The sequence below is a fragment of the Pleurodeles waltl genome, chromosome 3_1 (genome assembly GCF_031143425.1).
Source record: "Pleurodeles waltl isolate 20211129_DDA chromosome 3_1, aPleWal1.hap1.20221129, whole genome shotgun sequence".
Classification (NCBI taxonomy): domain Eukaryota; kingdom Metazoa; phylum Chordata; class Amphibia; order Caudata; family Salamandridae; genus Pleurodeles; species Pleurodeles waltl.
Window position 1 is genome coordinate 391,597,522 of NC_090440.1, and position 25,358 is coordinate 391,622,879.

General features: G+C 43.1%; 1 protein-coding gene across 1 annotated transcript in view; it reads left to right on the top strand.

The window, feature by feature from the left end:
* The window catches only part of TMC3 (transmembrane channel like 3), a 627,915-nt gene that overhangs the window by 44,257 nt on the left and 558,300 nt on the right, over nt 1–25,358 (top strand). The window contains exon 3 of the mRNA XM_069222582.1: nt 8,215–8,290. Coding sequence (XP_069078683.1) covers nt 8,215–8,290 — 76 coding nt within the window. The remainder of the gene's footprint in view (nt 1–8,214; nt 8,291–25,358) is intronic.

Consider the following 25,358-nt stretch of genomic DNA (forward strand, 5'->3'; position numbering starts at 1 on the left):
CCACATGGCCCTGGAGGGCGAGACAACGGAGTCTGAAGTCACCAGTGGGACATAGGGTGAGGGGAGCTCCACGGCGGGGACAGGAGCAGAGACCAGCAACACCGACTCCTCCTCTGATGGGAGCTCCCTTGCGGTGGCAGGCCCCTCTATGCCCACCGCATTTACAGGTCCAGCCGCCACCCCCCCTACCAGCACCTCCCTCCCAGCAGCCCCTCAGCATGTGTCCCGTGGCCACTCACCCGGGAGGGTGAGCATCTCCTTCGCCCCAGGCACCTCAGCCCCTACCCCAGTCAGCCCTGCTGCCCCCAGTGAGGAGGCTATTGACCTCCTGAGATCCCTCACTGTTGGGCAGTCAACCATTCTGAATGCCATCCAGGGTGAAGAGAGGCAGTTGCAACAGACAAATGCATACCTGGAGGGCATTCATTCTGGCCAGGCAGCACAACAGCGAGCATTTCAGGCTCTGGCCTCAGCACTGATGGCAGCCATTGTCCCAGTGTCCAGCCTCCCCCCTCCAACTTCCTCCACCCAGACCCAATCCCCAGTACCTCAGCCTATCCCAAGCACACCATCAGACCAGCATGCACACACCTCAACACACTAGGGTGGCTCTGGCAAACATAAGCACCACACATCCCACAGGCACTTACACAAACATCATACCCATGCACACATACCAACATCCACTGCCTCCACTGTGTCCCCCTCCTCCATGTTTCCCTCCTATCTCCCTGTCACATCTCCACTCACACCTGCATGCACTACATCTTCAGCCACTACTTCCATCACCAGCACGCCCATCACCACACACCGCTCACGTGCACTCACCACCCCCACTACCATTCACACATCCCCTGTGTCCTCTCCCAGTGTATCTGTGAGCCCTCCTCCGAAAGTACACAAACGCAGTCACACACCCACCCAACAGCCATCCACCTCACAACAGCCTACAGACCATGCACCTTCACCCAAAGTCACCAAACGAACACCTCCTACAACCACTACCTCTTCCTCCACGCCCAAACCCCCTCCATCTACCCATCCAAGTGTGTCTAAAAAGCTTTTCCTATCAAATGTTGACCTCTTCCCTACACCTCCCCCCCTGTCCATCCCCTAGGGCCCGCCTTTCCAGGTCCCAACCCAGCACCTCAGCCACCACATCACCGGGTACAGTGGTGCCACCAATAGCGGGATTTTGGAGTGCGCCAAGCAACAGGGCTGCTAGTGTCCCAAGGAGCGAGGGCAAGGACATTCGCCCACCTCCAAAACAGAAAAAGTTGTCCACATCCCGGAGGGAGAAGGCCAAAACACCTGCCACCAAGGGCTCAGGCAAGACAATTGTTGAAAGAGGCAAGATAGCTGCGCCACCATCCAAGGTGGGAAAGGGCCTGAAAACGAAAGGCAAGTCAACGTCACAGCCAACCTGCCCGGCTGACAGGACCGCCACCGGCACCGCCACCAGCACCGCCGCCACGGACACCGCCGCCAGCACCGCAGTCAGTGAGCCCACCACCAGCACCGCCGCTACTGACACCGCCGCCAGCACCGCAGTCAGTGAGCCCGCCACCAGCACTGCAATCAGTGAGCCAGCCACCAGCACCGCAGCCAGTGAGGCCGCCACCAGCACCGCCACCACAATGACTGCTGCAAGCACCGCCACTACTGACCCCGCCGCCAGCACCGCCAGCGGCCCCGCAACATCCTGAGCCAGTGGCACCACCGCAGACATGGCTGCCATTCCCAGTAGTTATTCATACGAGTCTGGTGGTCAGTTCCAGGGGCCTGGGCAGCTTCCATGTTGCACCACCACCAGTGGAGTGTCACATCCACTACCTCAGTCCTTGGCAGGATGAAGCACTCTGGGCACAAAGACTCCTCCAAAACCAGTGGAGTATCACGTCCATTACCTCAGTCCTTGGCAGGATGAAGCACTCTGGGCACCAAGCCCCATCCAGAACCAGTGGAGACAGGCATCCACTACCTCTGTCCTTGGTAGGATGAAGCACTCTGGGCACCAAGCCCCCTCCAGAACCAGTGGAGACTGTTATCCACTTGAGAGACTGTGCCTTTGCACTCCCCAGGATAAAGCAGTGGGCAAACCACCCACTGGAGAGACTTGAGAGACTGTGGCTTTGCACTCCCCAGGATAAAGCAGTGGACAAACCACCCAGTGGAGAGACTTGAGAGACTGTGGCTTTGCAGTCTTCAGGATAAAGCAGTGGGCAAACCACCCACTGGAGAGACTTGAGAGACTGTCAATAGGCATGGAGCCCCCTCGTGGAGCTGGCGTCGTGCACTCATCCGGCTGAGGTGCCCCCCATTCCCTTCCCCCTGAGGTGCCTGTTTCATTTGGATCTGATGCCCCTTGCAGTTTTCTCTCTGTTTCGATCGGGTATCGAGTGTGGGCCTCGCCCATGCATTTTGGGCCCAGTGGTCAACGGACTATAAATGGTGCAGTACCTGGACTTGAATTGATGGTGTACATAATTGTTTATAGTGTATATACATTTTTGACTATTTTTTCTTGATTACAATGGTTACAATCATTTCCTTTTGTCATTGCATTCTTCCCGGGGAGTTGGGGAGGGTGTAAATGTAATGTTGCTGCATGTATTAGTGTGTATGTTGTTGTGGGTGAGGGTGGGGGTGAGGGTGTTGCGTGTTGCATGTGTGTGTCACTCTCTTTTCCCTCCCCTGTGTTGTAGGTGCAGTACTCACCGTGGTCGTCGCCGTCGTCGTTCGTGCTCCTGGTAGAGGAGCAGGAAGACTATCGCAGGGAGGATTTGGAGTTCCGGCTCCATGGTGTCCTGCTTCCTCGTGGGGTGTGTAGAGGTGAGTGTTTTCTCTTCCAAGCCCTGTTTCCACCGTGTTTTTGTTCGCGTTGAATCCGCCCCGGAAAAGGTGGCGCATTGGCCTCTCATAATAGTGTGGGCGGTACATTGTCTTCCGCCTGTCTGTTGGCTGTAACCGCCATGCTGTTTGTTTGTACCGCCGTGGTGGTTGGAGTGTTAAAGTGGCTGTCTATGTTGGCGGTTTCCACCATGGTCATAATCCCATTTTTTTCCGCCGGCCTGTTGGCGGTTTTACCGCCGCTTTACCACCGACCGCCGGGGTTGTAATGAGGCCCACAGTGTTTGATAAACCTGTTTTATAAAAAGCAACAGAGTAATAAAATTGTGTTGGCCTAAACTACATAGCTAAGGATTACAATATTAAAAACATTTTAATCATCATGTATATTGTTCTATAAAATTAGACACTTCTATTTTTACCACAATCATTGTTTTTACACCTTTAAACAGATTGTACACCTCTACATATTAAACAACTGTTTTCAACACAGTATAAATGTATATCTCAAAATAACCTGTAAAAAACATGTACATTTTACCCTGCTAGGTGTAGTTTAAAAAGGTTGGGGCTCACATCTGTGTTAAACTACAATAGAACATATACAAGCATCACATAGTTACAGACCTTAAGTAGAAGAGGTTTAGCATCACCAGACTGTGCTGTGCCCTTCATATTTTTCTCCTTGAGGTGCTCTGGAAGCGCAAGCTCTCTGTAAACGTCCAGTATGTAGTTCAGAACAAGAACCCTGTGAATGCGGGTGTGTTTTTGTATGACCCACACTGTGCTGATTAAGCTTAGGTTTTTGTGGGGAGCTGAGCTTAGAAATAGATATCTGTTTTAGAGGGGACATTGCTTGTCTTCTGTCTATTTCAAAACATGTTTAAATTGCCTGGTCACTTTAGATTGTTGCAATCTGCTAAACACATTGAACCATAGCCTGGGAACACTTAGGGCTACATCTGTTTTAGGTTTGCAGTGTCTCTCTTCTGCCTATTTCAAACCTTTTTTAATTGCATGGTCACTTTAGACTCTGACATATGCTGAGCACCTTTGAACCATGGCCTGGGAACACTTAGGGCTCCATCTGTTTTATGTTTGCAGTGTCTGTCTTCTGTCTATTTCAAAACGTTTTTAATTGCCTTGTCACTTTAGACTATGCCAGCTGCTGAGCACATTTGAACCCATGTCTGGGAACTCTTAGGGCTACATCTGTTTTAGGCTTGCAATGCATATGTTCTGTTTATTTCAAAACCTTTTTACTTGCATGGTCACTTTATACTCTGACATATGCTGAGCACCTTTGAACCCACATCTGGGAACTGTTAAGGCTACATCTGTTTTAGGCTTGCAATGCATGTGTTCTGTTTATTTCAAAACTTTTTTAATTGCATGGTCACTTTAGACTCTGACATATGCTGAGCACCTTTGAACCCATGTCTGGGAACTCTTAAGGCTACATCTGTTTTAGGCTTGTATTTCTATATTGATTGGCTGGCTCTAACACAATGAATATTTGCCCACCCCTCTTTTTGGATTAGCCAGCAGTGAGCAGGTTTGGCCTGCACTCCCAATGCTCCGCCCTGTGAGGAGGCCCCCAAGCAGCCACTTGGTCCTGAATGTCTGACATGTTCAGACCTGTCCTCTTAGGCTCAGAAACAGGCTGCACGCCACCAAGACCCTCATTTTACACAGGCCATAGACCTAGACACAAGGGGCTAGGAACCTGGCACATGGCTAACACATGACACACCTGCACCTACGTCAGGGCCTACGTCAGCACGGGGTGGTGGCACCCACGTCACTGCCTACCTCATTGCCTACTTCACCATGGGGCATGGTACCTGTCAACAGCTTGATGGTAGGTATCCCCTTATACTACTTAGGTGTTTTATGTCTTGTTTTATGGAGAATGTCATGTGCTTGTGAACAAGGAGTTCAAAACTTCGAATGTATTACCAGATATTAATAAAAGGTACACGGTCATGCATAGAGAAAAGCCTTAGGTCAGTCTCTTTCTGCACTTGAAGAAAGTGTCAGTCACACTTTGGCTCGAGTGTGAGAAGTATTTCATACTCACCATTTGCCACTGACTATTAGCTGTGTTAGACTGCATGTCTAAGGAGTGTATCCTATTGTAGTACAAGAACGGTGAAGTCAAATGGCTGTGCCCATCAAAGTGTTTCCACACTCCTGGTGATGTGGTACCTGGCATTATTTTGCAGCTTAAGGTGATTTCGCACCTAGCTGTAATGTTGCTCCTGAATGTGACACCACAGGCCTACTTACCTGCTCAGTTGTTGATTTCATGCCTAAAAGTAATTTTACACCTAAGATTTATAATACATTTGGATGTGATTTTTGGTTCTACAAGTGTTTTTACATTACTGTTGATGTTACTGCAAGGACGCTTTTGCACCTCAATGTGGTGTCAAACAAATGTTAAGTGATATTTGTCCACATATTTTGCATCTCTGTACTGTATTTTCTTTCTGAAGTGAGTAAATTGTACACCTAAATGTAATACCAATGATGTTAATCAACCTAGAAGAGATTTCATACACCTGTTTATGTTGTAATTAGATTGATTTTGCATCAGATGTGTTTTCCACACTCCTACTGATGCCGCACCGATTATGTTGTACCTAAATGTGATGTGTTCTAATGCAGCTTACTTTGTTTAAAGGGCGATTTTACTGTAAAAAGTGATTTTGCACCTGAAAGTAATTTTGAACAAAATGGCATTCATCACCCCAGAAAACACTTGCCTGACTACGCCCAAAAAATGAGCATGTGCACTGAATGACACCTACCAAAAAAGCAATAAACTGCATGCACTAGCTTGATAGGTCTTCCTCACCTAAAAAAGGCAATGCGCCACAGTTAACAAACACTGTGGTCAAGTGACAAAAGCAGCATTTTCTGCCATCATGGATTTGGCAGATTGGTGCAATTAAAAAATTAATGATCTATCTAAAGCCTGTTTAAGTGAATGCATGAGGAGAAGGCTTTAGTTGTGCATTACACCATAGCAAATCAAAGATAGAGGGTTATATTTTTTATTGGCGTGTAAGAAGTGTGACAGTAGGAAAACTTTCTCTAGTGCCTGAGATTGAATTGATCAGTTGCAGGAAAACAACGAATGCATGTGCTAGGTTGCACATTTTACATGTGCACATCATCTCATAATAGCTTGCATAAATTGTGTGTGGCATTTAAAGAATCATGTTTTCAGGTTTTAAAGTTATGATCAATATGATCGAAATGATTGATATACTAAAATACAACATGAATATATTTTAAAAACGCACATTTGCCAACATTAACAAATATCTAACTATGAAACTGCATTAGATGATTTAACATTAAGAAAACATTTTTTCTATTCACTTTCTATTGTTCTACCCAAGCACTTGAAATCTACAGTTTGAAGACCCTAAGGAAACCAAAAACTTCAACACATTATAGTACCTGTCAGCTATTTAAAGCTACTTTTTAGGTCGAACCAAGAGAGGCACTTGCACTAGCTCTTCGAGACATGTTGTCTATACTTAGTGGGATTACAGACTGTCAATTGTTTTTCATTTGCTTCTTTCGGTGTCCTTTTAAAAACCTTGCCAAGTGGTTAATCTTTCCTATTTGTCCCTCCTTTTCATCCATTGTTCACTCTCACAGAGCAGCTCCCCATTACTTTTAGGCTTCCATTTGTCCCATTCTAGCAACTGAAATAGAGACTACTTTTTCTTTTGTGTAAGAGCACTCCGTATGAGTGCTCAGTGTTTTCAGTGTCTCTAAGCTCAGACTTCAGTTTCTGTAAACAGGGCTGTAATTCTTGTTATCTCCTCACAATTGCTTTGCTTTCAAATAGTGGTATGAAATGTCAGATGCTCCATGCGCTGTTTTGGAGGGCGCCTCTTTAATTTTCTCTCACTTCAAAGTGCAAAGATTTCCCCCAAGTCCTGCATGCTTTGCTGCTTCTTGCTTTAGCCAACCTCGATCACCTGTCCTTCAGCAGCCCAAACTTGCAGAGCAGCTAAGGGCAAGGCTTGGGCAACTCCCATCAACTTTTTTCTGACGCCTGTTTACATAATGTGAACTAGAGCAACCCAAAGCTAGTTACATTATACATGGTCAGATTCTTTTTTTGGGGCATTTTTGTAGAGCGTGAACTCAACAGACCCAAAGGTATTTGATCACTTTACAAAACTGCCAGTTACATTACACAAGGTCAGGTTAATCTTTGTTTTTTAGGTGTGCAGAGACTAATTGAGGCCGCCACCACCCCCTGTTTATTCATTATTTCCCCTCTTCCTAACAAATGAGAGCAGCATTCATCCCTCCCACCTCCTCTCATGTCGCTGCATGCCTGCCACACTGCCTCTTCCTGTTGTTCTCCTCCTCTCAGAGCTCTAATTTCAAAGCACATTCACGGCAGCTTCCCAGGGTCTGTAAGGCAGTTTTTAATACATAATGGGAGCTCAAGCTACCCGAAGGCGATGAACTGCTTTACATGAGCGCTTCTTACATTACATAATGTCAGATTCATTTTTGGGGGCATTTTTATAGAGAACAAACTCGACTGACCTGAAGATACTGGATCGCTTTACAAAAGCATCAGTTACATTACACAAGGTCAGGTTAATGTTTTGGTTTTCAGGTGATCGGAGATTAAGTGATCCCGATGTCGTCCGTTTATTCTTATTTCCCCTCTACCTGACAAATGGGAGCATTTTGTTGTTGCTGCTGTGTCCAGTGCTCCTATACCCAGGGTTCTGGGATAGAGGGTGGGCCGGTGGGTTGCTGGTACGTGGGTGGTGCAAGCAGTGTTTTAAATTGAAAACTCTGGAGAAGGGCGCTTGATGAATAGAGGCCTGGGGGAGGAGGGATGTGAATGTCTCTGCCATTGGAAAGTACTTCACTGCTTTTTTCATGACTGTTCAATGCTCTAGTGATGCAGTTGCACACAGAATGTAATAGTGCTGTTGACTTGGATCGAGCCACTTGTCTTTCTCTCTGTGCATTAAAAAGCATTGGAATATGTCCATACATTTTTCCTGAGGCAACCATGTATTCCTGAATCTGACTGCATGACCCAGTGTGCAGTAATTGTATAGCTGTTCAATCCCTGGCAGCACAGAACCCAGGATAATGTGGTGCATCGCTAAACACTTGTAAGCTCTCTAAGGTGAGACCTACTGGCTATGCCAATGCTTGTTTACATAAGTGCCAATTGTTATTTATGGCAGTTGCTATAGGACTACTACTGTTTTATTACTTCCCTGAGTTCTATGTAGTATGATATTCTACTAATAACCTGTCTGGTTTATTGGATTAACAAAATGTTATATTTTAATTCCTTTGAAGGCAAGCTAAAGAGATTGTGCTGAAATACGAGGGAAGGCTGACAAGAACCCGAGGCTATCAAGCAGCTGGAGCTGAGGTCGGTCTTCTTAATATTAAGTAATAGCTTAACTGCTTCTGTGAGGTTGCCCCGTGTGGGACCTAGTAATATGTGCATATCTGTAGGTGTGCACGCCATAAATATTCCTGAATGAGTCAATGAATCCTGATGTCATCTTAATAAAACGTGAATACTACATTGTATTGTGTCCTATTGTTTCTCTGTTTATGAACGGAGGAAAAATATGCATCTACCAAATCAAAAAAATCAAACCTCAGTTAACCTCACTTAACCTCAGCAGTAGTTGGTTCTTAAAGTTTCGTACAATTGTGTTTGAGCAAAAACCAAGACTATTGTTAAAACACAAACACCTGAGTTAGTCAGGCACTCGGATTCCAATTTGTTTAGATGTCTAGTATTACTCTAGTCAAGAAGGTAAAAAATCAGGACTTGATAATCATACTTATAAAATGGAGTCAGTTTGTCGGTCAAAGGCTAGGTACAGTGTCGATGTATGGGTTTTGGGAGCTGCAGGCAAAGCATATTTTGCGAGCCTCTATTAGGAACAAGTTTTAATTTTATTACCCATTTCCTGCTAATTCAAGCCTGCATGGTGCAAAACAATGGTAAATTATATGTTAAACTTTAACAGAGTCACATAAAAATATTTGAATTATGCCTTGCCCAGGACCTAAAAAATCCATAGAATGATACTGCATAGAGAGGTGGTCAGAAATAGAGGTAGCCTGAGGGAAAAAGTTTAGATAGAATAGCAGAATATCTGTCTAAGAGAGCGAAGTTTCACTTTCCCAGTGGCCCCCTCAGAACGTGGGTGCCCGCTGCGATTGCCCACTTTCCCCATGCCTTAAAACATCTCTGGGTAGGTAAAATGGAAACAGGCATAGCAGCATGTGCTTTACATGCATTGCAGTAAGGAAGTTGATATGACACTTGTACTTTACATGGAGGCAGTGCTTAATTTGAGCCACTGGTTGCAGTTGGGGCCCAAATGCACTCATTTTTGGTGGCCGGCACTTATTTTTCCTCACCAACTTTGATCTACAGCAAGAGGGGGTACACAGAAAGGAGAAAGAAGGAGGAAAAGAAAAATTGAGAATTTGTGACACAGAGAAAAGGCAGGAATGAAAAATTACTTGCAAGACTAAGATAAAGATGTAGGAGGTGCTAGTGGACATTAAAGAAGCATGAGGAAGAATGCCAGGTCCTCAGGTTTGATATTTGCACCCAGACCTTCAATAGCACCGGCTGCAGACTTATGAACAAAACATTTGACAGATTAAGCACTGCATGCAGGGTAATATGGAAAGGATCACAGAACTGTGTGCTTTACATGTAGGGTCATTGTGGAAACTCCTCACAATATACACTTCATATACAAGAACATTGTTGAACTATAACTGCAGCGTATACCTTAGGCAGAGCTTTAAATATGGCACAATTAGTGCATGTACTCACCAAAATGAGCCACGGATTTTGGGGCAGAATGCTAACATTTTATTAATTTTTCAGTTTTATATAGTGCAAACTTGACTGGAAGGTGTTGGGTCGCTTTACATGAGCACCCATTACATTCAATGGGCTAAATACTGAAGGTCGACAAATTGAGTACTATTAAAACTGGGTAAAAGTAACGGCTGCCATTTACAGTGCAGAGGAGGAAGTGTGAATTTAAGCGCTATACATAAAGAGCAAACAAAATAAAGTGCATCGTACAAGTAAGGATTATTATGGCCTTCCATGCAAGCTATGCATAAGGAATGCAGCTCTCTCAGTTGCACCAATAAGCATGCGCTGCACAGTGCACATGAAGAGCATGTGCTGCAGGATTGACAGGCTTGTGCAGGCTTGGCACAGAGAGGCTGCAGGGACAGAGTCAACTGGCAAAAAAAAATCCATGGGCCAACGTTCACCAGGCCACCAGACTAAATGCACGTGTACCCGTCTTCTCACGTTCCTTTGGCTCAGCCATTTTCCTTCTAGATGCTTCTTTCTTTAATTTTCATGTTCATTGAAACGCTATAATGGCAACTCCTGAACTACTAATTCCTGGTTTGTATTGCGATAAATCGTCTTCATGGTAACTAGTTCCACGGACCGGACCATCCACTACCTTATCTTTATAGATCGTTGCCTGCAGAGTGCTTATGCAGGGTTTTCGGATCTGGGCTTGCGGAATTGCTGGCGTAATTTTGATAGAGATGGACACTAGACACAAACACACACTTCATTTATGAAAGCACGTACAGTACAAGCACTTGCCCACCAAGCCGCTCACGCACAGCATTACATATATTCGATGTGTTTATATTTTACAAACACATACATTTTTCCTGGCAGTTGATGTTTGCATTTTACGAAAAATACATTACGTTTGGTGGAGAACGCTCCATTGTGGCTCTGTGAGGCGCATCTACTTCTGCTGTCTTAAGTAACAGCCTTTCCAACTCTCCCTGGCCAAAGAAAGACGCACTCATCACTTCGTCAAGATATGCTGTGTGGCACGAGACGCATAGTGTGATTGATAGCACAGGGCCTAATGACACCCCACACCGTAAATCAGGTAGTGATGAGGGCCCTCCGCAACCACTGACAGGCCGGGGAATTCCAAATGAATGCTGCCGTTGTCTTCAGCAGCAATTCTTCCCAAGGCTACACAGAGGCTGGGCGCGCTCACAAGCTTCTCAGCAGCAGCACCTGTTTCGGGCTGATAGACATACCTAGCCCGAGCCTACCCTGCTGTTCATCACATTACAGGTACACTCCATGGCTAACGAGAAGCTCGGGTACTGATGAGTGAAAAATTCGGATTGGCAGGTATTCTGTTCCAGTGAGTATTGACCCATTTAAACCACAGAATTAAGGTATACAAGCATTGTAGAAACTGTCACAACAATGTAGGCCTGATGTAAAGAGGTAATCTGGAAACTGTCGAGTGCTCTACATACTTGGATAATGTGCCCGTAAGACTAGTATAGTAATAAGTAACCCGGGCCTGTTATAGCGTCCTAAGTAGCAGCAGTAATTTGTCTGCTGAGGGAACATCCTCCGCACAGTGAGCAGAAAATTTGCACAAAAAAGCACCACTGGCCTCATATAAGCGTCGTGCGAAATTGGATTGATTCAAATGGGAAAATGATGAGGAGTATTTCCTTTCAGTTTAGGAACTTAAGTGACGGAGAACGTTATCAGCAGTCAAACAGGCTTTTTCGCAGGGGCATCCATGTACATAGTTTATGAACCCGCAGTGAGAACTGTGCATCATGATTGGTGCCTTCACCACCATGATAAACACGGCTTTCAAATTAAAATATCAACCGCCTCACAGACCCTGCTGCAATTTATTGCCCCGATTAATTCCTTGTGTAATTAAAATAATTCAGTCATGTAATAAAATCTTGGAAAGAACTATAAAATAAATGAACTTTCACCACAAAGATTTACGACGCGTTCGTTAATTAAAATAGTTGTCTGCTGCGGCTTTAGATTTTAGAATAGCAGTTTTCGAGGTGGTTGTCCTGTGAGACATAACGATTACTTTGATGGTAATCATTTCTAAGGAGTATCTAACCGTTGAGTGCGAAATTTTTTGTTCAGTTCTAATTAATAATTTCTCAAATTTATCATCTTTCGGTGAAGCTGTATAATGTTCATATGCTTTACAAAATATATTCTTTCTCCTGTTTATACCCTGGGACAACACATGCTGACAGGAGAACAAGGGCCTAATCAACCTGTATGAAAGGCCGCAACAAAACAGCTCGATATTGCACCAAGCTCAGACTCCTCCAGCTAGGTATGCTCAGAGGAATTTCTTTCGCTAAAAAACAAGCAGTGGCAAAGCCATTAGGTCTAGCGTTGGCCTCCAGCCTTCTGGCAATTCTTGTTTTGTTTTGTTTTGTTATGGTTTTTGCAAAACTGTATTGTTTGGAAATATGGTCGGCCCTCATCAGTCTTAAAAAATAACTTGCTACAGGTGAAACATTTTAGTGGTCTCAAAAACCCAAACTTTACTATAGTATATCTTGGCACTGAATGGAACACTTGTTATTGGTCTCAAAAACCCACACATTACTTAAGTATGCCCTGGCACTGAATGGAAGACATAAGGGGGTCATTATGTGTTTGGTGGTCGGAAACATCCGACTGCCAAACTCCTGATGAGGAGACCAACACAGTGCTGCCAGTCTCCCCACTGGCCGCATTATAACTTTCCCATTGGGCTGCCATCAGCCCAATAGGAAAGGTACAGCAGCATTGTTCCCTACTCATAATTGAGCCAGCGGCAATGCTGCCCCACGCAGGGTGCACCAGCACCCTTGAAATGCGCACCGTCTGCACATTCCAACGGTGCTGGGCAGGGGGACCCCCCACTGCCCATTCTATGTGCAGGGGCAGTGCAAGGGCCACCCTTTTGGCTCCCTTCACTTGTTCTCTGCCAGCCTCTTCATGGCGGTCAGACCTCTTCAAGGATGGTGGGCAACAAGGTTGTAATCAGTAGGGCGGCATTGACTTCAGCACCGCCCTGGCTGATCACAACCAAGACCGCCATCATCCTGTCGGGATTAGAGATCCTGGTGGAGAGGATGGTCCCCTGGTGGTCGGACTGCCAGGGTTGTAATGTCGTGATCGGACTGCCACAGCTGTGACGGTTCAACTGACACCGCGAGTCTGGCGGTCTTCAGACCTCCAGACTCATAATCAGGCCCTTTGTGTATTGATGTACTTCTTGTGAAGGGAGGGCATGCTGCAGCTCATAGTAAAGTCAGCCAATGGCTGAAGAGGGTTGGTAGAGTACTCTTTAATGCATGCTGGAGAAAATGTGAATGACATCAGGCACAGACTAATGCAATTCTGGCAAAATTCCTATAAGTAACCATGCAGATTTTAAATAATTCTCCCCTAGACAAATGGAGTGACAATATTATTATGTGGCTCAGGTACATTGATGATATCTTTATAATTTGAAAGGGAGACTTAACCACTGCCCATGAATTTATCAAAGAAATCAATGACAACACTTGCAATTTGAGATTCACAGGCAAGATTGATTCGCAAAAGATTGAGTTTTTAGATATATCAGTGATCGTAATGGACAATAGAATTGAGACAACACTACACAGGAAGAGCACAGCTGGAAACAGTATATTACATGCCAAAAGTTATCATCCACAGCCATTGAAACATAATATTCCTTATGGAGAGTTGTTAAGAGCAAAAAGGATTTGTAGTACAGAACAAAATTATGCTAATGTAGAGAGTGAAATGATAGAAAGATTGAAACAGAGAGGCTATGCCAATGAGGTTTTAGAGAACACCGTTAGAAGAGTAAAATCCCGAATGAGGGAACAGTTACTATTTACGACAGATAATAAAACTAATGTGCTGGACATCAAGAATGACAAAAAACATAATGATACGGGGATCGTGAGATTTATTACTACATTTAATACTGCACATGACTCCGTAAGAAAGTTACTGCAACAACATTGGCATATGCTCAAAAGTGATCCAGTTATAGGCACACTAATAAGCAATAGGCCCACCATAACTTATAGAAAGGGAAAATCAATGAAAGATTTGTTGGTCAAAAATGATGTGAGACAAGAGAAACCATCGATTAAGAGTTGGTTAAAGGCACCAGATGGATTTTTCAAATGCACCAAGTGTAAGGCATGTAAAAATGGGGAAAACATCAAAACTATTCAATTAACCGACAGAACTACACATACCATCAAAGGCAGATACGACTGCAAAAGTGACCATGTAGTTTATATTTTAAAATGTAGTTGCCCCAAGCTATATGTAGGTAGCACCAAACTCCAAGTGCACAAAAGAATTTTACAACATTTAAGGGCCATAGTTAATAGAGATGAGTCTTACCCGGTTGCCCGACACATCCATGAATTTCATGGAGGTCGCATGGAACAAGTTAAATATAGTGTAATAGATGGAATCAGGAAGGATATCCGTGGAGGAGATAGGGAAAAACAGCTGAGGAGATTAGAGTCTAGATATATATTGGCATTCGATTCAAGAGAACCAGTGGGGCTTAACTCGAGTGAAGAGTTATACATACATTTAGGTTAGCATTGTTAAATTATGGATTACTTTTCATTAATGATATGAATAAGTTTATTATAACGTGTCAACTATTTTTTGAGATGGTGAATGAGTATATGGGAATCTTTTTCATTTTAATAATTGTCCCTACAAACAATGCCCTACTTAATATTAATATCAATGTGATTGGACCTGGTGGATTTCTCATACATATTTTCTTCAGATGAATACACACAGCAGTTTCCCAGAGACAAATATCTTATTTCATTCATTAATATTTACTAAGATGTGTAAAGTTTCATTATTGTTTCTTTGATATCTTTATGTGTGTACTTGTTCATTTTGTCATGTTTATTAGCATATTGGGGCACTAGGTTTATATTTTTGCATATAATTCACAAATTTTTTCTCAAATGGAGTATAATGTAGTGGTTATTTAATTTTCAAAGGGAGTGTATTGCTTTAAATCAATGTTACTACTAAGGATATTTAAAGGGGGCCAAAATGGCGGCCCGCAGGTTGAAGAAGGCGGTCACGCCGAAACGCGTTCCTGCTTGGTTATAATAAACCTTTCTAACCTTCGTGGAGTGCTGGAGCCTTAATGTTTATTTAAGGAAGTGTATTTCAAGTAACCATGCTATACACATTATTATAGTAAAATCTCAAGGTCTTGATTAACACAAACTAAAAATGATGATCAGTCTAGCATTTTCTGCAAGCCTCTTGTATTTAAGAAAGGAAGAATGAAAGAAAGTAGGCAAGAGAATAGGCAAGGAAGAAAGAAGGCAAGAAAGAGTGAAAGAAAGGAAGGAAGAAATAGAAAGAAAGAGAAGGAAAGAGTAAGAAAGAAAGAGATAAAAAGAAAGAGATTAGGAAAAAGAAGGAAAGAGCACAGGAAAGAGAAAATGAAAGGAAAAAAGAGAGGAGGAGAAAGAATGAAAGAAAAAGAAAGATAGAAGGAAAGATAGAACAAGAAAAGAAAGACATAAAAAGAGAGAAGGAAGAAAAAAAAAAGAAAAAAGAAAGAAGGAGAAAGAAGGAACAAAGAAAAAGAAAGAGAGCGAAAGAAAGTGGAATGAAAGAAGGCACAAATTAAATAAGGCAAGAACAAATGACAGAAGGTGAAATAATCTGTTATGTTGTGAAATAGCAGCAGTCAAAAAAGCAAACCACTCCAAAAGAAATTTACAACAGCATTGGCAGGAGATGGGATATGATAAAGATGGGATGTGCATCAGAAGGATGCTGTTATCACATCAGGCTCTAAACACCAAGGCAACACTTAAATAAATAGAAAGTAAAAAAAAAACACTGGCACTGAAGGGACATAGCTTGTGTGTGGATGTGTTCCTCCTGATAGAACAAAATGCAATTAACCAGTGGTTTAAGTAGGTTGACCCACTGCCCCATGCTATATTCTATAGTGGGTGGAAACAAAAATGTGAATGACACAACAGACCAGTGGAGAGGTGGCTAAAATCCCCTATATCTAATACTGTAGTAAAATCAAAAGGCCTTGGCCGACACCAGTCCTAAAAAGCTGGAAAACATGTGGCCAAAGGAAGCATTTTACAGAGACATTTTTCAAATATAGTGACAGAAATGCCATACACTTTACAGAAAGATATGGCAAGGAATTAATGAGATAATACAATTTCTTTGGGTCTACCCCAGGACACTGAAGCAATTTGTGTTCTTGACAGGAAATTATTTATGTAATTCGATTTGTGCCAGATAACAGACCAAAAGGAATTTGTGAAAATTGGTTTCTTCCATTATGTGTTAGTGTTGCTCGAACATTGCAGTTGATTGCAACACTATGTTGTTCATTGTGTCAGTCTTCCAGTGCTGCTCAAATGTTCAAGTATTCTTCTGTCAGGGGACGCCACTTGAAGTGAGCTCTAGTTGGGAGATTCTGCCCATTTTTCCAAGAAGCTCTTTTTGGTTTGTTGCAGGCCGTGCATTTCCCTTCAACTACTGTCCTTCAATGCTCAGCCATTAGGCAGCTGCAACAAACTCTAGTGCAATGTTGAAAGGATTTGTTTTATTTATTCTTGCCACATCTGCCTCCTGAAAAACACGTGCAGCACAGTACGTAGCCTCATTTTACATGCAGTTTGTTACAGAGAAGGCTTAAGGCATTGATTAGGGGGGCAAATGTCAGGACCCCCAGCTCCCAAGGGTCCTCCTAGTAAAGGTATTGGCCAAACCAGAAGTCTTGGTTAAATGGTAACATTCATGTTTATTTGATAGCTGGACATCCATCTTCACAGAAACATAGGAGGTCTTTACGAGTTTGGAGATCCAAGGACAGCCAAACCTGCAGTGGAGTTTGGACAACTACACTCCTGATGGTCCATCCGCCAGATTACACCCCTGGCAGTCAGAACGCCATGGGACCGCTGCCACCACCAGGATCATGGGTCCCGGCAGGGTGGCGACAGTTGGAGTGGTGGTCAGCCACAGCAGTGCTGAGTTCAGTGCCACCGTGCTGATCACAACTCTCTGCCATGAAAAGGCTGGCGGAACGCCAGTGCTGGGGGCCATAGGGAGGCCCCTGCACTTCCCATGCCAGCAGCATGGGCAGTGCAGGACTCCCCCTTCCAGCGCCCTCTGAACGAGGGTGCTATTGCGGCATGGCATTGGCCTCGGCTCCCTCGAGGGAGCCGAGGCCAATGCTGTGGCACTGTTTCCGCCGGGCTAACAGCGGCAGCTCTTCTGTTAGGGCGGAGGAGCGTCAGCCCCTGTCAGCAGCAAAAGATGCAAAACTTTTCACAAAGAAAGGATAATAAACTGTGTTTAGTATCCTTTCGTTATGAAAGGGGCTGGGCATTGGGGGATGACGGGAATGAGGGGAGTGCACTGTGCACTCCCCTCAGAGTGCATGCGTGTTTGGCCAGCCATCTCAGGCCGGCCAAACACACATGAGCAGTGTGCTGTCTCCAGCCCGCCACTGTGTTGCCAGACTGGAGAGAGAAGGCACAATCTCCCAGTGTGACTGGGAGTGGCATGGCGTGGCTGGGCACTCCCAGCCAATCCTGACCCTGCTCTGAGCAGCGTCAGGATTGGCTGCAGGGCAGGCTGGAAGCATGTGCCCGCAGTGACGGGAGAAAGAGGAGTGGTGCGGGGGCAGATCAGGTAAGTTTTTATTTTTTAATTTTGTTGTTAAATGTCACCCCTTCCATCCCCCCACCCGTGCATGTCACACCCGCCCCACCCCTTGTGATCGCAGAGAGCCGCGACTTTGGACTGACCCATGGAGAGATCATAATATGAGATGTTTCTGCTGGTCAGCCCCATGGAAATATTGTAATACGATTCAGGGGGCGTCGGTATGATGGCAGCCTTCTCCCCGCAGCTTTGGCGGTTGGATCATTCCGACCACCAAAGTTGTAATGACCCCTATAGTGTGTCTAGTGTGCATGCACAGCCTACTGAACCCCAACCTTGCGCTTTCAGGCAGTTGATGTCAATTAATTTAAAAAACAAAAAAATTCTGTCTCGTGCTTCTCCTTATATCACATAACCTCCTCTATCTCATCCCTATCTCTTTGTTTCTTTCCCACCCCATCACTACATTACAATGTACCTACCACTTTTTTCTCTCTCTCTACTATCTCTACTGCACCTATTTCATCTTGTTTCTCTCTCAATACACCACTCTCTACCTCACACTTCTCTCTGCACTTGCCTGCTCTGTTTCTGTCTCACCTCTCTTTATTTCTCCTCCATTTATTTCACCACTCTCCTTACCTCGTCCCACCTCTCTCTCCATCTCTCAATGCCTCTCCTCTCTCTATTTCTCTTGCTTCAAATAATTTCAGGTTACTGTCCAGCCAGAGAATTGTACACATAAAAAGAGGAGGGGCATGGTAGTGGAAGAGAAATAAGGAAGACATTATTACATGTCACCCAACAGAATGTTGAAAATCCTTGGAGCTGCCCTTTGATGAGAATGCCAGTGGCAAATGAGGGTTTATTTTTTAATAAGATGTTGCAATTACACACTATATGCATAAGATATATTTAAATAATGTGTACTAATGCACTAAACAGCCACCAAGATTTGTTCAGTTAGTTCAAGACAAAAGACCTCTAGATCCAAACACAAATAGAAATGTCTTCATGAATGTGTTTCAACTTTTCGTCTGGTACAGTTTGACTGGAGGATGCCAGGCAGTTTGCGATTTCAGCTGGTTTGGTGTGTTCCAATTTCTGAAAGTCTGTTATATAATACAATGGCCCTCATTATGACCTTAGCCGCCCGCCAAGATCTGACCGCCTGGCGGCCGCCAATGCAGCCGCACTCCCGCCGCGGTCATTATGAGATCCCCGCTGGGCCGGCGGGCGGAAACCTGGTTTCCGCCCACCGGCCCAGCGGGGATCTCTGCCGCAACACAAGAGCTGGCTCCAAATGGAGCCAGCGGTGTTGCGGCCGTGTGACGGGTGCAGTTCCACCCGTTGCGCTTTTCACTGTCTGCTATGCAGACAGTGAAAAGCTGCATGGGGCCCTGTCAGGGTGCCCTGCGACTCCCCGTACCGCCACCTTTTCCTGGCAGTTCAAACCGCCAGGAAAAAGCTGGCAGTCGGGGACTCGTAATCCCCTGGGAAGCGCTGCAAGCAGCACTGCCCAGGCAGATTATCACCGCCAGGGCAAATGTGGCGGGAAAAAAATCTCTGAATTGCACCACCAGCCTGTTGGCGGTGCAAACGCCACAACAGCCCTGGCGGTCTTTGACCGCCAGGGTTGTAATGACCTCCAATATTTGTTAGTATCAAAGTGGCTTGAATTAGCTGAAAATGAATAATAAAGTCAAAGCTTTTCAGAACAGGGCACCTCAAAATATGTTTTGCATTTTTTGGCAGTGCCTTGTTACAAGTCATAAAAACTGCCAAATGTTGAAACTTAGTTGCCTTTGAAAAGACACTTTCCATACCTTTCCTCACTAGCAGCAGTGACCCAAGCTGTCTACATCTGAAGGGACAGCTGCTCAGCCAGTCAGTGGCCAGTGGCAGCTGAGGCTAGACAGAGTAAATAAAGCCTTCTACGACCCTCAAAACCCTCCCCTTACTGGCTCACACGGTCTGTTCAGGACTGCATAGGGCCAAATACAAGGCCAAAAGGAACAGTACAATATTTCTGTTTAAAATTGATCTCATTGTCCATTTCCAGATTCTTTTTTATTCTTCTGTTGCTCCTAGTCAAAATCTTTCATTATGATGAACAAATCCTTTTAATACCTATTACAATGTTCTCGTGATATGTATATGACATATATGTATATGCTGTGTACCCAGAATGTACTCAGATTCTGCAATTGAGTGACCAACTGGAAATTAAAATTGTAAAAAGTTTATAGTATGTAGCATGAATGTGATGTGAAACTGTGTTTTCAAGAGGCCATGAACTCCCTTGTATTTCCAGATCAATAATGTACTGGAAAAGCATATGGGCCAATTATTTTGAACAAGCAAGCCTCCCACAAAAATCTTCCTTTCAAGTAATTTTAAGATGTTAGTTATTTAGTCAGATTTTGAGAAAGGGTTTTTTCAATAGATACTTGTTTCAAAACACTAATTTAGGCAAGAGTCATACTTCTACATATGTGCTAATTGATCCATCAAGGCTTTCCTGAAAGATTCTATTAACAATCATTTTATACTGTTTAAATTATTACAGCTTGTGCTATTTCTTGCTGCCTCAAATGGATCATTTTTTTTTAAACTGGAGAGTTAGCACATGCGCGGGCACACACACATAGAGTTGACAATAGTATCTCTTCAATTATAGCTGTCCCATTTTCGCTTTAAAATTATTATTTTCCTTAGTTTGGTTATAACGTTAGTATCTGTAGGGAATGACTATCTTTTATGAGATGTCCCACAAGCAAATCTTTGCTCTATATGTTTTATTGATGCTAGATCTCTGTTCACTTTACCCCTGTAAACAGTATTAAACTGCCTATGCTTCCACTTTAAGCATGGCAGAATTGGCATACTTCTAGTTGGCACATTTAGCTTGCCTATAAGTCCATGTTATATGGTACAAAATGTACACAGCACCTGAAAGTTTCATGCCACAAGTAGACTACAGCCCTATTTCTGCCATCCATTCTAGTGGCAGTACAAATATAGCTTCAGGCCCAGGTTGTTTAGCCCTACTGCTGTAGTGCAAAACATGCAGTGCAACATGTCACAATAACCCCCTTTTTGATAGGAAATGAACCCCTTCAAATAATATTAAGTCAATTTTATGTAAGCCTTATAGCCCACAAAGAAAGGTGCATTGTATTTAAAAGTGAGACAGGTAGAATATTAATATTACTATGTCCATCCAGTGACAAGTCCCTAAAGAATATTTTCACTGTGGCAGGCCTAGCTATCAGAGTTCATATTAAAATACTAATACTGTATCCCAGGAATGGAGCCAGCTAGAAAAATAATGAAGCAACAATTTTTAAGTCATTAAAGGTGCAATTCAATGACGAAGTTTAATTTTTAATAAATATTAAGGTAAAGTAACTTTTGAAAATTTACTTTTCTCTGCCTGAAGTTCATGGAGGCTAATTTGTGACCAATTACTCTAACCCCTTTTACAGGTAAAAGACTTCCTTTTAAATATTAATTAGTCACCTACACTGATTACGAGTCGGGCGGTCCTAGGACCTCCAGACTTGCGGTGGCGGTCCTACCGCCACATTACGAGGTTGGTAGGCAGACCTGCCAACCTACCTGTGTCTCCACCAGGATCCTAGATCCCGACGGGTTGACAGCGAGGCTGGTTGTAATCAGCCAGGGAGGTGTTGAACTCAGCACCTTCCTGCTGATTACAATCTTGTTCTCTGCTAGCCTTTTCATGGTGGTTCCCCCGCCATGAAAAGGGTGGCAGAGAACCAGTGCAGGGGGCCACAGGGGGGCCCCTGCACTGCCCATGCCAATGGCATAGGCATTGCAGAGGGTCCCCTGCCCAGCACCCTGGAAATGCTCACTGTCTGCTGTGCAGACAGTGCACGTTTCAAGGGTGCTGGTGTCCCCTGCATGCGGCAGCATTGCTGCCGGCTCAGTGCTGCTGCACCTTTCCCACTGGGCTGACTGGCGGAAACCTTGGTTTCCTATGGTCAGCCTAGTGGGAAAGTCATAATGGGTCCGGCGGGAAGGTCGCCAGCACCGCGGCGACCTCCCCATTGGAAGTTTGGTGGACGGGTGTTTCCATCCACCAAATGCATATTCAGCCCCTTAGGCCTAATAGGCCACAAGACATGGTGCATGGTTTTTAAAAGCAGGTCAAGGAGAAATTTAAAGTTAACATAGCCCTACAGTGACTAGCACCCAAAAACCTTTTTCATTTTAGGAAGGCTGGATAAACCATAGAGCTACACTGGAAAGCAATATTGATGAGAGTGCCATCAGTAGTGTGATTCTACTTCTTTATGAGAACTGTTAGGGTTGTCAGTGGCATGAAACTGCAACTTTATTAAGTGTATAAATGCTGATTTTTACTTTGAAGAGTGTAAGAATCCTTCTGTTCGTGAGTGACTGCTATTCTATGAGGGGTGTGAGTATGTGTTGGTAGTCTAACACTAGCAATGTCATGATTAGCATATCGATCACTGTCCCTCAGAGTCCAACATTGGAATTTTAGTAGTTTCGCAGGGCACTAAAGTATGTAAAGTGTCAAACGAAAGTCTTACATATATTCACAGAGTTTTTGGGTATTAATGTCAGTAGTTTGTACTATAGAGGTGTCTGCAATCACCTATGTAAAAACTTACAAACAAGCAGAAGGACATTTGGGAATTACAGACAACCTATAAACCTTACTGTGACTTTGTATTCATACAGCACCTTTTTCTCTAATCTCAAACTACGGCCCTCATTACGACTTTGGTGGTCTGAGGACCACCAAAGCCACTGTAGTGGTTGGACTGCCACACTCCTGGTAGTCAGACTGCCAGATTTTGAATCTGGTGGTTGGACTGCCAGGGGACTGCCACCACCGCCAGGATCACGGATCCCAGTGGGGTTGTGCCGGTCGGTGTCGTGATCAGCCACAGTGGTGCTGGGTTCAGCACCGCCGCCGTGCTGATCACAAGTCCCTTTCCCGCTAGCCTCTTCATGGCATGGTCCCCGCCATGAAAAGGCTGGTGGTAAGGCAGTGCTGGGGGCCAGAGGGGAGCCCTTGCTCTGCCCGTGAGCATGTCGTGGGCAGTGCAGGGGTCCCCCACCCCAGCACCCTCAGAACGCGCACTGTCTGCCACAGCAGTGTGCATTCCGAGGGTGCTGGGGGCCCTCTCTGTGCAACGGCATTATCCCCAGCTCCATGGGCTGACCGACAGAAATCTCCTAATATCGAGGTTTCCGCCAGTCACCCCAGTGGAAACATCTTATTATGGCTTGGGGGGAGACCGCCAGCTCTGCAGCGGTCTCCTCCCCATGGAGCTGGCTGGCCGGCGGCTGGCCCGCCACCCTCATATTGAGGCCCTAAGTCAAAATATATAAAATACAGAAAAGAAAACAGGTGTTGATTCACTTTGAGAGTCACTTGATGAAATAAATGAATGAGAGGAGAACTGCAATTTTGGCTACAATATCGCATAAAAAACATTGCCACCCAAAATATTGTGTCAAGAATATCGTGATATAAAAAATGGACAAGAATATTGAAGGTAAGAATATCATTTTAAGTGTTGCTTTTAATATAATTGTACAAATTATAATTTTAGAAAAGTTGTTGCACATTATATTGTTTATAAGTGTTATTTCATATGTATTTTAGTTTACTCTGTCTGATTTTATGTGTATTAAAAAAAAAAAAATTGTGTATTTAGTAAGACTAACTAATTTAGTAACTTAATCATGCCATTTTAAAAAATGAAGTATTAATAAAACTATTTTGTTACATTATTATTACATTTTATAAATAATATTTTATACGTATTTCAATGTATTGATAAATGATATAAATTAAAATGTATGTTATTGTAAATATTAAAATGATAAGTTTCATTATGGCAATATTCGAAAAAATTACATTTATTAAATTTATTTTAATACTGAAAGCATTTCATTAATGTAGTTTTCTTCCATTTTTTGAATTGTTTTAAATTAATTTTTATTGGAACTATTATACTATTTGTATGATTTTTAAATGTTAAAAAATACAATATCATTGTTAAAAAAATGTTGTTTATTATTCTAAATGTAATAAAAAATATTCAAAATTATGCATGAGTAAATTGTGAAAATAGAATAAATATGTAACATTTATGACGTATACATTATTAAGATATATTTGTACATTTAAATGTTATAGGCATTATTTAAATTTTAATTAAAAAGATGACAATGTAATTTTTATTATTTCTTTTATTGGAATAAGTTATGTTGTTTGGAAATATATCCTGAAATGTGTTAATGTAAATGTAATATAATTTGTATTTATTGTTTAATTAGAACATTAGTTGTATGTGTTTTTACATATTCAATAATTCTTAAATTTGGAGTATGAATGTTTCAAAATGTAGGATTATTAATACATATTAATAAAATATATTTAAAATTAGTGATTAACATATTATATATATTAAGGTTTAATTTCAAATATATAGGTTTTTAGTTTGGGTATTGAGTCTCCTTAGCAATTTTTTATTTTATTTTATACTTACAAATTATGTGTGAATATGGAGTATTGATTGTGTATATAAACTTTATAGTGTCCATCACCTTTGCTAAAATGGTTGCAATTGGAGTGCAAATAGTTAATGTCACCCAATTAGTATCCAACACATTCAGCAAATTGGTTTACATTGGAGTGGGAATAATAAATGTTACCCCTTTAGTGACCAACACCATCCCTAATATGGTTTACATTGGAGTGGGAATAGGAAATGTCACCCCTTTAGTGTCCAACACCTTTCCTAAATTTATTTAGATCAGAATGGGTATATGAAATCTCACCAATTTAGTGTCCAATACCTTCTCCAAATTGGTTTAGATTGGAGTGGGAATAGTAAATGTCACCCCTTTAGTGACTAGGAGGTTCCCCAAAATGGTTTATATTGGATTGCGAATAATAAATGCCACTCCAATAGTGTCCCACATCTTCCCTAAATAGTTTACGTTGGTGTAAGGATGTTTAAATTAAACTCATTAGTGCTAAATTCCTTTGTTAAAATATATTTCTATGTATTAGAAATTGTTTATGCCACTTAGGGCCTGATTACCAGGCTTGTGGTCCAAGGACTACCCGGCTCGGTGTGACGGTCGGACCACCACAACTGTGGAATTAAGCCAGCCGTCCCCGACAGGAACATCATGCCCGATGTGGTGACGGCACCCTGAGTTGTACTCAGCAAGGGTGGCACTGAACTCAGTGCTGTCTGGCTGATTAAAACTCAGCTTTCCACCAGCCTTTCCATGGTGGGGATCCTGCCATGAAAAGCCAGTGCCAGGGGCCAGAGTGGGGGGTCTGAAAGGTGCACTGTCTGCTTTGCAGACAGTGTTTATTCTGAGGGGGATGGAATGCTACAATATTGGCCTCGGCTCCCTTAAGGGAGCCAAGACTAATATTGTAGCACGGTTCTCGCTGGAGAGTCCAATAGGAACCTTGTATTACAATGATCCTGCCGGTCAGCCCGGCGGGAACATTGTAATACGCTCGGGGGGATGTCAGCACAATGGCGGTGGCATCTTCCCTGTGACCGTCAAACTCATAATAAGGCCCTTAATTAGTATTGTTGATGTTTAGAAAGATAATTAACATAGTAGTTGGTTGTATGTTTGCAATAAATATTATTATTTAGATATTTTCATAGACTAGATATAGACTAGATATGCAACACACTTTTCAATTTTTATCTATTTTTAAGTTTATATTATATTTGTACATTGTTTAACGTATATTTTGCTAGTTACAAAAATAATTATATATTGATAATTAAAACAATTTTTAATGCATATTCATTAGTAGATAAGTACTTCAACAGGGTTGTGTGTGGTACATTTTACATTTTTTCTATTGTTTCAC